Source organism: Xenopus laevis, chromosome 7L (assembly GCF_017654675.1).
Source record: "Xenopus laevis strain J_2021 chromosome 7L, Xenopus_laevis_v10.1, whole genome shotgun sequence".
Classification (NCBI taxonomy): Eukaryota; Metazoa; Chordata; class Amphibia; order Anura; family Pipidae; genus Xenopus; species Xenopus laevis.
In genome coordinates this window covers 112,630,027-112,643,276 of record NC_054383.1, presented here as the reverse complement: position 1 = coordinate 112,643,276, position 13,250 = coordinate 112,630,027, and the positions used below count along the sequence as shown (strand labels likewise).

Sequence of the window (13,250 nt, the reverse complement as noted above, 5' to 3'; positions counted from 1 at the left end):
CGGGTTGTGTTCCGTACGCATAGCTTGATGGGATATGTAGTTCGATTCCTTAACATAAAGCGTGACCTATTGCTCCCGGAAGCAAAGCTTCTGCCATGTATGTTCAACAGCGATGCCGGGGAACCCGGCCGTACCGTAAGTCTGTTAATACCCGTTTTGTGTTTTGGTGGCTTGTTGCGACGATGCCGTTGAAATAAAAGGGATATAGTGGTTCATCAGTGATTAGTTCACGCGACATCTACTACTGTTGGGTGTAGCAAGATGGCGGAGGTAGATTTCCGGATCTGTGGTGACACGTGCGTGTTTGTGCATAGTAAGATGGAGGAGGTTTTTGTGAGGTGGTTTGGTGGAACTGTGATAGGGATCGTTTAGAATGAGATAGAAGCTGCGTCCCTGTAGAGGTTGTTATTAAAGTTACAGTACCAATCCTAGTTACAGGTGTACTTAACATTTTACTAATTAGTGGAGCTGTCAGGGGCCATTGTAGCATTTGTAGGGACAATGTATGACAAGACCGAAACAGTCCAAACTAAAGCCTTCCTTCCAGCTGCTGTTGATATCTGTCAGGTGTTACAACAACAACTGGAAGGTTGGAAATTGGGCATCCTTGTCATCCATTATTATTGTTTTTTCCTTTCACATTGGGGCCCCTGCCTTCCTTGACCACGGGTACCAGTCACCCTGTCAGTCTTAAATCATCTGCTGACATTGAAAATTAAGTGGGACAACTTATGCCACAGCAAACCCCATCTGGGGTCATCATCATGTTTCAGACCTGCCAGAAGGCCTGCCCCAACCTTCCATTAAACCCCTTGCCCCAACCTTCCATTAAACCCCTTGCCCCAACCTTCCATTAAACCCCTTGCCCCAACCTTCCATTAAACCCCTTGCCCCAACCTTCCATTAAACCCCTTGCCCCAACCTTCCATTAAACCTCTACCCCCTTTTTGGTCAGTGGTACTGTCCCATTTAAATGAGGACCATAGAGAGGTATGTGGGAGGAAAGTTTCATTTTGGTCTCACCGCATTGCTGCCTACATTCCATTTCTTGATGGTTAGATTTGGTGTTGTAGGAGAAGCACTTTAATGTATAGGCGGAGAAACTATGATGAAGAACACCTCTAGTCCCATACAGAACCACCATCAGAAATCGCAGGGCAACATACGACAAAATTTCCTGGGCCCCCTGGGCTGCACCCACCACAAGCCCCATCTACAGGTCCGCCCCCCACCACACAGTAAAAAAAATATTGGTGGCTAGGGTTCCCACGTGTTAATAAAAAATAAAAAGATATTGGTGGTCAGGGCCCCCCATAAAAAAAAAATTGTGGCTAGGGCCCCCCCCATTAAAAAATATTGATGGCTAGGACCCAACATGAGAAAAACAAATTGGTGGCCAGGCCCCCCCCCCCACATTATGAGAAAATTGGTGGCCCGGGCCCCTTAAACGTCCATGCCATCCCAAAGTCAGCAGCTCTCAGAAAGATGGGGGGGCCGGCTAATCAAGTAAATGTTGCGTGGCCAGGCCCCCCTTACCCTCGGGCCCCCTACAACTCTCACCCCTGTCCTCTCCTGATGGCTGCCCTGGTCCCATAACCCATCACATACCCGGAGATTATATAATACTGCTGATTCACTGCCTTGATTATGGTGACATGAGTAGTAGTGGATCAGGACAGTGTGCATGGGGTGCTGCACGTGTAGATTGTTTCCATTCTGACCTTCCATTCTTGTACATCTTCCACATTATTTGTGCAGGAAACGATTATTGCCCTAGTCAGATAAGCCATATGTATATAAATGGAGCTATTGCATGATGTCGCTGGTGTATAATATGCTGGGCAGCCACTTCCATCCTGTGCTGCTCAGACCAGGCTGACTGGTTTTATTTTGAAGTGTGGACAGGTATCGTATGTGTTCTGGTTCTCCCACTTTCTGGGGTTGCTGCAAGCTCAGTATGACAGGTAAGAGACATTGCATTGGTGGGGGTTGTAATATCGATTTATCCATAAATCCTAGTATTATTATTATTATTATTATTAACATGTATTTATATAGCGCCAACATATTGAGTAGCACTGTAAAGTAAATGTGATTATACAACTAAATCACATGAATTATATACAAAGAACATATGGAGTTACATACATCACAATCAAACCAGTACAAAAGGTGAGGAAGGCCCTATGCAGAAAGAGCATACACTCTAAAGGGAAGTGGGCAAGATTGAATTAAGTGGGTGAGAAATGTGGTACTGTGTGGTATTGCATTTGGTAGTTAAGCAGAGTGAGGGTAGGCTTCTCGAAAGAAGTACGTTTTAAGAGATTTTTTGAAAGCAGAAAGGTTGGGAGAAAGTCGGACAGACCGTGGGAGAGAGTTCCAGAGGAGGGGTGCAACCATTGCAAAGCCTTGAATGCGAGCATGTGAGGAGGTAATGAGAGAAGAGTTGAGTAGCAGGTCAGTAGAGGAGCGTAGTAAGCGATTGGGTGAATATATAGAGATGTGTTCAGAGATGTAGGGTGAGGCAGAGTTATGAAGTGCTTTGAATGTCTGGGTCCTTAATTTGATTCTAAAAGGTAGCGGAAGCCAGTGCAGGGATTGACAGAATGGCGAGGCAGAGGAGGAGCGGTTGCTGAGGTGTATGAGCCTCGCAGCAGTGTTCATTATGGACTGGAGAGGTGACAGTCTCTGGAGGGGAAGGCCAATTAAAAGAGAGTTACAGTAGACTAGACTTGATATGACAATATAAATGATTTCTTTATTTTTTTGTCTTCTCCAGCTGTAACAACCTATAAATGTAAAGAATCATTCTCCATATTGTCCATTCCCAGAGTGGCTTACATGGGTTGTTTTTACCCAGAATGTTAGAGGAGATCTGTATGTTTTATTGGTTCTTGAGTTTTGGTAATACTGGGTCCTTACTGTTAAAATACCCATAAGTGACGGGCAGTAGGTTGAAACAAAAGGGCAATATCACACTGTCCAAGAAATGCCACATCCTAAACATAAACCATAACAAACAGTATCTGTGCATCATGGGTATTTATTGGTTTATCCAACATGGTGTATCAGCAGATCTGTCAGCCCAGACTAATGGAACAATAGAATGGTCTCTATACTATGGAACGATTTGGCAGATACCATACAGGATCAGCCAGTGTATAGCAATCTTCAGGGAGGAAAGGGTGGATATACAATTTAATAAGGTTACTTTTCCATCAGTCTTCTTACTTAGAGCAGTTGAATAACCAAGAGATCAACAAATCCCATTGCTCTTTATGTTATGTCATAGTCATAAGCTGAGGCCCTGCCTTCTGTCCATCCTCCAGAGTTGGCAAAAAGGGACTCTAATTTGGGCCACAAACTGCCCAATGGTAATATTGTATATTGGGCAGAAGGGAAACTGCTGAGCAGAATGTTGAGAGGTTAGTAGACAAAACATTGCTTTTATATAAACATAGCAGTAATGGCAGACTGTACACGTTTGATTGGCTCCAAAATGCAATGTAAGAAAATATTCTGGGTATTGGAACCATATGTTCAGATTTGCACCAAAGGGTCACTCTTGTATTTTCTGGGTCTGCAGGTGACCTGTGCCATACATATTACATGCCTGATTTTAAGTCCTGACACACCAACTGTGATCAGATTGGGACTGCAGGACGGTCTTTGTCTGAGGGGTTATCACATGGGGCAGTACCTGAGTAATTTGGACAGGACTGACAGAACTTCCCCAGTAAACTGTTTGTTTTGGCAGCCATGGGTTTGAGCAAGGGAACAAAGATGACGTAAATAGAAACAAGCAAAGCAAAAAAAAAAGAGAAATTTATGTTGTGTAGACAGAAAGAATTTTGTTTATGCTACCTTGGTGGCATTTTTTCAGGTCAACAGCATCCTATAAGTCTTAACCTTCTTTATCTGTTTTATGGTACTGATCATATGGCAGCACACAATCCTGAACAAACACAGAGCATAGAGATATCTGGGATAAAACCATAGTTTTTTCCCTATAGATCAGATGAAATAGTTTGCATAGGACTGTCCAACTGACCCGCCAAGCCATTGTTCTGGCCCCATCAGCCATAAGATATGTTGTTTGCTTAATATCTGTGCCACAAACATGCTCATTGGTTAAGCAAGCATTCCTTTCATCACATAATCTCTGATTATTCTGTGTTCTTCTTATTTGCTCTTTGTCTACTTTCCTTGAGTCCCTATGAAAAGTGCTTACCGTTCTTCCTAGCTACTCTCTCGTCTCACTTTGATTCTCCTTTATAGATCTGCATTTTCCCAAATATTCATTTTCACTTAATTCTGATGTGTTGGATCTTTGCAGGCAGAATTTTGCACTGCTCACATACTTCATATTGCTAGCTCGCAGGGCCCCAAGTCTTGTGAATTCTCCTTGATTCTTTTGTGATACCTTATACTGCTGAACTCAAACTCATTGACATTTCTACTGATTCACTGATCTAAAATACAGTCCTTTTTTTGGTTTCCGCCTGATCTCGGATCCCCTTTAGGTACTTGTTTCCATCGGTAACCTACTGTATGTCTCTTGGTGAATCTCAAGGTTCCCACCTAGGGCAGCTCTTGTTTTTCTTTACACGCAGTCCCTTGGGAAACGTTGTTCGCGTGGCTTCCAATATCATCTTAGCGCATCTGACACCCTATTCTGTCTCCACACCTGACTGGACACTCTCTGTCTCAGATGTCAAACCGTCTCATAGTGATTTCACAATGGAGAGGAGAAAAACATTAGAAGATGATCCTTCCAAATTCCAAGCTAATTCTTGTTGTTTGTAAATCATGCCTGACTGTAACTTTACCTCTTACTGTCGGTAATAATAAAACAGTAGCTTGTACTTGATCTAAAGTAAGATATAATTAATCCTTATTGGAAGCAAAATCAACCTATTACGTTTATTTAATGTTTACATAATTTTCTAGTAGATTTAAGGCATAAAGATCCATAACGTTATCCGGAAAATCCCAGGTCCCGAGCATTCTGAATAACGGGTCCCATACCTGTACCAAAACGTGCATGTTTCATCTAAGAGTAGGGTGCTGGCCTAACCTTGGAGGTAGTAGAACACTAGACTCTCTGGTGTGAATTAATTTGATGTTCAGGAGAGGTTTATGCCAAAGAAATTCTTTCAACAAAAATTGAAAAAGGCCCTTTATATTTATGTTGTGCCCATATGGCCCTAGTTGCATTGCAAGCTTAATCTTTTTCACTATACACATGCCCAGTCACACGTGTGATCTATTTTGCACAAGCCTGCTTATCATTTGATACTTTTGCATTTGACCTATTTTGCTCTAGAAAAAAAATGGGTTTCTTTGCTTCCCCAAACTTACTGGGTTCCTCCACAAGATTTCCCATTGCCATATTCATATGCCCTATAACCTTGTGTCCTAAGGGACATATTTCATCCTTGCAGGTAGCAGTAGCTGTAAAGACCCAGCTTGAAATAATGGAAGGGGATATATTTGCTACCATTACTATTAGAGGTATTTATTATACCCCAATGCTGCAAAAAGCCCAAATCCAAAAATCTGCCATCTCAGGTCTGTCAAGGTCAGTGGGAGAGGCACGAATCCCAATATGAGGATATTCTTGTTTGAGCTGGGTTTAGTCCGAAAATCTGGAAAAAATTATTTTTTGCCAAAAAATCACACCCTTTGGGTTCCCCCCCCCCCCGGTTTTTTCCTGATCTGATTAATTGCAGTTTTTTAAATTAAAGGGGTTATTCACCTTTAAACACTTTTTTTCATTTGGTTTCAGATCACCAAAAATAAATACTTTTTACAATTACTTTCTCTTTTCTATGTGTGACTGTTTTTTTAAAATTGAAGTGTAAATTTTCACCTTCTAAAGCAGCTCGGGGGAGGGGGGGGAGGTTTGCGGACTCTTTTTGACTGTTCTGAATTGAAAGTAATTGAAAAAAAAGTCTTTCTGGGGAACAATCTGAAAACAACCGAACTGAAAAAAGTGTTTGGCAGGTGAACAACCACTTAAATAAAAAAGTGTCAAATCAGGCATGGGAGTTTGGTTGTTGTTTTTATAATAAAAAAATGTGATAAATTCAGAGTTTAGTAAAGATCACCCTAAATAAACCTAATAAGGTTATCTGAATGTCATTATAATATAGTTTCTTGGTCCCATCGTCCGCTACAGCGCAGCTCCGAAAAGGCTTTAAGTATATGCCTATGGACTCTGATGAAACCTGTTTGTTATTTGTAGGCAGCTTTAGTCTGGTGGAAATAGATTGTTTGCAAGTGTGAGTATTGTGGCAGCGGAAAGAAATCAAGAAACTTTTTTGTTAGGTGGCAGACCACAATTTAGACGTAGTGGGGTTACCACTTCCTCCTGAGTGCCAGCAATCAGCTCTCCTGTTTCCATCCTATGCACAACCTGACTTGTAAACTTTCCCTAAGTGTAATGCAAGCAATGTGTAATAATAGTCTTACAGTTTAGGTGTGTTTCTGTAAGTTTTATAGTTGACGTACATCACTAATGTACGGGTCCCTGGACATCCATTACATATCATATCCTTAAAAGTTAACTTCCCCTTTAAGTCCAGGCAATGTAGCTACAACCTGTTCATTTTGAGCTGTTGCTGAATTACAACCTCCAGCCTTCTCCAAAAAAAAAATCAATGCTCAGCCTTGCTCTTCAATAACTGCTTACAGATCCCTGGGTAGTTCCTTAGACCATGGGTATCAAGCTGGTCGCTGTTGAACAATGCCCACAATCCACCTACAGCCCAGGGGTATCCATTTGGACATCCCAGGGAAAAGGGAAATGAAAAAAGGAAAAGATTGAGACTTTCAGGCAAAGTTTTGTTATTGTAGTTTAATCAGGTAATCTGTATCAGGGCTATGTCTGTGCTTTATTGCTTTTATCTGTCTGAGCCACAACGCTGGTTCAAATGTTCCTGTGTTCAGTCTGCAAATTTCTTTCTGAATGATTTCATTTCAGTACCTTATATAAATGCCACTGCCTTTTTATTTTAAAGTCCTAATGAGTGGTGAAAAAAGCAAAACTTTTTTTTTAATAAACAAAACAAATAATTGGGACTGTTTGTACCTAAAACTTATACACAACAGTTCCACAGGGCACAGGCAGAGTTCATATGTAAAACTTCCTTTAAAATCATATTTTCCTTTACAAACTACACAGACCTACAGAGGGCGCTCTTGTACTACTTTGTAAAAAGACTGCATGCCTTGGGTTAAGGAAATGTAAATTCCAGAATAATTTTTGTCTCATTAAAGAAAATGTAACTCTAAGCAATTTTCAATATACAGTTCGTTCATCCAAATTTGTGTCTGTTTGCACTGCTGGTTCGGACTCTTCAAACCGTTTAGCAGACATCAGCTCTCCTCAGTTGGCTTTTGCTAAAAAGTCAGAACCAACATAGCAAGGGACAGAACGCTTTTTCAAAAAGGGGTGTTTTACCTTTAAGTCAAATTTTAGTATATTATTATAAGCAACTTTTCAGTTGGTTTTAATTTTTTTTAAATAGTTTTATAATTATTTGTTTTTTTTGTCTGACACTTTCCATCTTTAAATGGGGTCACTGACCCCATCTAAAACACATGTTTTGTTTTTGCTACTTTTTAATACTCCACTTTCTATTCAGGCCCTCTCCTATTTATATTCCAGTCCCTTTTTCAAATCAATGCATGGTTGCTAGGGTAATTTGGATCCTACCAACCAGAACGCTGAAATGCCAAACTGGAGAGCTGCTGAATAAAAAGCTAAAAAATTTTAAAAAAAGAAAACCAATTGCAGATTGTCTCAGAATATTACTCAAAGGTGAACAACCCCTTTTAAACAAAGGTGTTTAATAACTTATAACCTATAATAACCATATATTAGAAAGTTGCTTTAAACTGGTGTCTTTTTACCTTGTACATTTGAATCAACCCCCCATTCTTCTGACATACGAAAGTCTAAGTGCAGAGACGCATGCTCAGATTTGGGGAGATTTAGTCGCCCGACGATAAATCGCCTCTTCTTCGGGGCGACTAATCCCCCCGAACTGCCTCCCGCTGCCTAGAATGTAAATCGCCGGTGGGATAGCACTCTGAGTGCTTCATTTTCCAAAGTCGCCCAAAGTTTCCTTGTGAGGGCAAATTCGGGCGACTTTGGAAAATGAAGCACACCGATTGCCATCCTGTCGGCGATTTACATTCTAGCTGGTGGGAGGCAGTTTAGGGAGATTAGTCTCCCCGAAGAAGAGGAGATTTGTCGCTGGGCAACTGATCTCCCCGAATCTGCCATAAAAGTAGCAGGCAAAGCTTGCTGAAGTATCAGGGGTGTTGGCCATTATGAGCTGTAATTCAGATGGAGAGATTAGTAAAGCCTTTCCTTTCTAACCCAAGAGATACATTAGCTTGTTCCCCAGTGTGCAATCCACTCTTGGTGGGATTGGTTCATACATTATTTAAATCCCCACTGTTTTATCTCCTCACAATCTGATAAGCGAGCAAGTCATTAAGTATAAATCTATCCTTCAATAATCAGACCATAGTCTCAATGATTTTTTCTTTTGGAGTTTATGCTGAGGGGCCAATGTGGTGCATTAGAATCAATCACTGTTCACTAGATCTGCTCCCATTATTTATATTGCATATTAGAATGCTGTGAATTGAGGCTGGTCGCAGGGAAAGGCCTTTTAAAGGAATACATGATTCTGTCATGCAGTTTTCCTTTTGGCTTTGACTTTTGGCAGCAACAAAATACCTGAAATTGTTTTTCTTCTGGCTTTCAGGACTTTAAAGTTCTAATACACTTCCACCACATCACAGTGGCTCCAAATATACTGTCCCTCGTATTGTCCACAGATCGGGTTGCCACCTGACCGGTATTTTACCACCCTGGCCGGTAAAAATTATGGTTGATCCCAATGTTATTAATTGGGGGAACAAAAAAAAAAGGAAGGCCGGTATTTTTTTCCAGAAAAGGTGGCAACCCTATCCGCAGAGCACCCAGTTATCCACAGTACCACCAGTAAAATTCCTGTGTGGTTCTCTTGAGTAGCTTCCATTGTTGGTGGGCAGTGGTGCATCTCTATCCCCCTCACCAGCTTGCTGCCTGCCTCATAGTTTTGGCTGTAATGGTGTTAACATAGATTGCAGCAGGCTGCCTTTTCATAGTTACATAGTTAAATTGGGTTGAAAAAAGACAAAGTCCATCAAGTTCAACCCCTCCAAATGAAAACCCAGCATCCATACACACACCCTCCATACTTTTAATTAAAATTCTATATACCCATACCTATACTAACTATAGAGTTTAGTATCACAATAGCCTTTGATATTATGTCTGTCCAAAAAATCATTCAAACCATTCTTAAAGGCATTAACTGAATCAGCCATCACAACATCACCTGGCATTTTCAACTCCTTTCAATAGCTGAGATTTTATATTTTTGTTTGCTTCCTTTGTTGCACAGGGCACATTGTCTGTAACCTCCCTAATGTCCCTTTTAAGATAGTTGTAAATAGTGTTTTTCCATATATTTTTTTTTTAGGCCGTGCCAGGCATTTTTCAGGTTCTTTTTATCTTGCACTTTATTTCGAAAAGTTGAAAAATTGTGTTAGGGCAAAAGCATAAATATAAAGGAGTGTGTATAGACAAAGACAAAGTCTGGACTAAGATTAGAAATAGTCCCAGGAATTTTATGTACACAAAGCGCAATACATAGTGACAGTAACAGGCCATCTGGCATTTGCCACAATCTACAGATTGCCAGTCCGAGCCTGTAGACGGTAGAAAGGACCACTAAATCAGTATTCGGGATCCTGTGTTAATTACGTTCAGTAGAAAGTGCCAGTCATTGGTTTGCTACAAGCAGTTGTGTTAGGGTAGAACTACACGAACGTCATCAACGCGATTCCGGCGGATCCGACACGGTGTCAAGTCGGATGCAACGAAAAACAAGGTAAGAAATACAAATGTCGGATGTTGTTGCTGCGTTCATTCGACACGTTTCGACTGTTGTGTTGTGTCTGATGAGCGCTGCGACACCATCTGACATTGCTATTGCTTGCCTTATTTTCCATGGCATCCGACTTGACACCTGCATTTTGGTGCACCACGTCGGATCCGCCGGAATCGCGTTGAAGATGCTCGTATTTCTACCCTAAAATCCCTACTGTAGCACAATAGTGATGTGTTGGTTGACCCAAAAGCCATGGGGTCCTTTGTACGATAATTTGTGCATGTGCGGTGGGAGACAAGGCGACCAAAATTGATTAAAAAGCCTTGGATATCGGTCGATTGGGCAGGACTGAAAATTTAGATCTGGCCTATGAAGGTGCCTAAACATCGTAACGTTAATTCTGAATTGTCAGAGCTAAAGAATTTTTTTTGTTCGACGATTCAGCTGTTAATGTTAGTAGAGTGGACGAAAGATCTTTTGTACGACTAATGGTTGCGGGAAAGATCATAATTGTGACGTGTATAGGCACTGATGAATCCGTAGGGTTGCCACCTTTACTGGGGGAAAAAATCCGGCCTTCCTAAATATTTATCTTTTTCCCTATTAATTACATTGGGATCAACCATCATTTTTACTGGCCAGGCAGCAACCCTAGAAACACTGAAGTAACTATATTTAACCCCAAAACATACAGAAATGGCAGTTTCAGGCCCTTCTTCTGTATGTTTTGTGGTTAAATAAACTTTGCACTACAATTTTCAGTGTGCTGCTGCTACTTCTTTCATCTGATATCAGGTACCATGATTTTGCTTGGCAAGCCTATACAATACAGCTACAGGCTAGACTGAAACCTCCATGGAAATGACTGTGGTGCTGCCAGTGGCTTAATGGGACATTTCTGCATCCCAGGACCATTTTATTACTTCACATCGTGTATGTTTTTCACTGCTCCTTGAAAGATTGTGTCAGGTGGTACAACCTCATGTATAGTGTATTCCTATTGGACGCAGATATTAAATTCCCGCGCATTTCTCCCTTATTTTGATTCGCTGGAGTTGGAATTGCTGCCCACAATGCATATGGCGCGTTCTCGCTTCTGCCCTTACAAAAGTCCTCGTTCCCTACACATCCGTATTCCTCGCCCTAGTAGTACTGATGCCGCAGAGTAGGCCTCGTCGTTATTTATCGATACAAGATTCTTGTTGCCCCAAAATATGAGCAAGGCGTGCTGAATGTTTGGAGGGAGAGTTTCCCAGCCCCGCCCACAATCAGCTGTTTTCGTCCCTAGCACGACTTGCACGCACGCCACTTCAAATCTACCGCGGAGGAATGTGGTCGTTGTAGTTTTTCCGTCCGAGCTCCCGTATCATGTGATCGATCACTTAAATCCCATGGTGCTTTGCGCGCGCTACCACGAATCAGACGCCGCGTGGGGACTTGGGAGTTGTAGTCCTGCCTGGAATTGTCTGTGACTTGTTGGGGGCAGCGCGGGCCTCGGATTCCCAGAGAGCCGCGCGTCGCGGCCTGAAATTCGGAAAGGCTGATTTTGGTGGTGGCAGTGACCGTAGGGAAGGCTCCCTAGCCCGGTATCATTCAGCGCTTGAACTTGTCGCTCCTCAGTATGAGCGCCGCCAACCGGGCCCGGGGCGAGGCCTTCGTGGAGCAGGGACAATCGGGGGCAAGTAAAGGATCTGCGTCTTCCGCTGCTGCATCTGGGGGAGCGGCCGTGCCTGGAGGCTTTATGAAGATTGGGAGTGAGTATATACCTTAATGGGGGCTGTTTGCTGTACAGGTGGGCTGCCTACATCCATATCTGCCTTAAAGGAACAGGAGACTTGATTTCTAAGTGCGACATTTTGTATTTGTGTCTTCCTATTAACACTATGAGGGAATGTTTTCACCAGTGTCTCCCAGGCTATGGGACTGTCCCTTCTTGGAGTAGAGACTTGGGGGCTCAGCTTGAATGTCAGTTAAGGTGCAATTTGGGGAGATTGAGATTTATTTCTGAAGCCTGGAGGTCAGTTAGGGGCAACTATTTGCCTCCCTATATATTCCTGAAACTGTGGCTGATAAACCAATGATTTCCTGTGTCTGGAACCTTGTTGGGACTAAGTGGGGCCCTGGCCAATGTTTCACCAACACTGGGAGCTTAAACTGATCACTACACAAACCACTGACTGTCCATTAATGTGTGAGAACTGATTTATCTGAAACTGTATGTTGTAAGGTCACCCTCTAAACGAATGTGTATACTTCCAGGAAAATATGCACAAGGGATCAGCGCCTGTGGCAACAGAAATTAGGAACTAACATAGCGTAATATGTTCACTCTAGATGATGAGTATCACCAAGTGCTTCTAATTGACTTATTTTGTAAGTGCTCCCCTTTCTCTGATATATATCTGGTTGGGGGGAACAAGCGTTAGAGGGGTGCAGAATCAGAAATGTTTCTTCAGTGGATCCGTATAACAAATTTGGAACACCTCCGCCGTTTGAATAAAATGCTTACTTACAAACCACTCCCGTGGTCAAGCGTGTTTATTAGATCCTCCTGTGCGGTCCTAGTTTAACCTCACATACTCCATGGACTCCAAAGGAGGGATATAAAAACCGGAAATAGTATAACGTTTTATTTAAAATACTTCTTAAAAACAATAAATACACTCACATTTTATTCTTAGTATGATCGCATTCAGTCCAAATTATTGTGGTTTACAAAGTCTCAGAGGATGGTGATTGCCAGCCGGATTCAGACCTCCTCGTGGTGCTTATACTGGACCGATGAGCGTTCTCCTTCACCTAACGCGTTGTTCACCGCTTCATCAGAGACAGCCGAAGTCACCCTCTAAAGCTGGTCATAGACGCCAAGATCTGATGGTACGAATCGACGATTCGTACGATTTTTAGACCACGAGTGGAGAGTCCCGACATTTGCTCGTTTGGTCGATCGGACAGGTTAAAAGATTTCTGTCGGCTGCCGATAATATCTCTGCGTTTATTGTCGATCGTACGATTTTTAGAGGGAGGCTGTCACCAGCTTTGGTCGGACATAACTTTCGTACAATTGCTGTCAGGGGCAGAACATCGGCTGATCTGTTCTTTTGTACTTTATTTGATCAGAATGGTTAGTGGCAGGTCCTGAGATGGGGAAGTCCAATCAGATCTTTGCGTCTGTGGCCAGCTTAACTCTATCCAGTGAAACTGTTGCCCCAGATTATCATAAAATCATAATATCGTAAAAATACTACTCTTGCGTTACTAGAGTTGCCACCTAATACAAAAATATCGGCCTTC

General features: G+C 42.2%; 1 protein-coding gene across 2 annotated transcripts in view; it reads left to right on the top strand.

The window, feature by feature from the left end:
* Positions 1-13,250, top strand: part of gsk3a.L (glycogen synthase kinase 3 alpha L homeolog) — a 34,910-nt gene continuing 21,660 nt past the window's right edge. Inside the window, exon 1 of one of the 2 annotated variants that reach the window (XM_018226296.2) lies at positions 1-135. In XM_018226296.2, the coding sequence (XP_018081785.1) occupies positions 96-135 (40 nt within the window). In that variant the 5' untranslated portion in view covers positions 1-95. Of the gene's footprint in view, positions 136-11,111; positions 11,711-13,250 lie in introns of those variants that run through there. The other variant, XM_018226295.2, reaches the window with a different exon arrangement.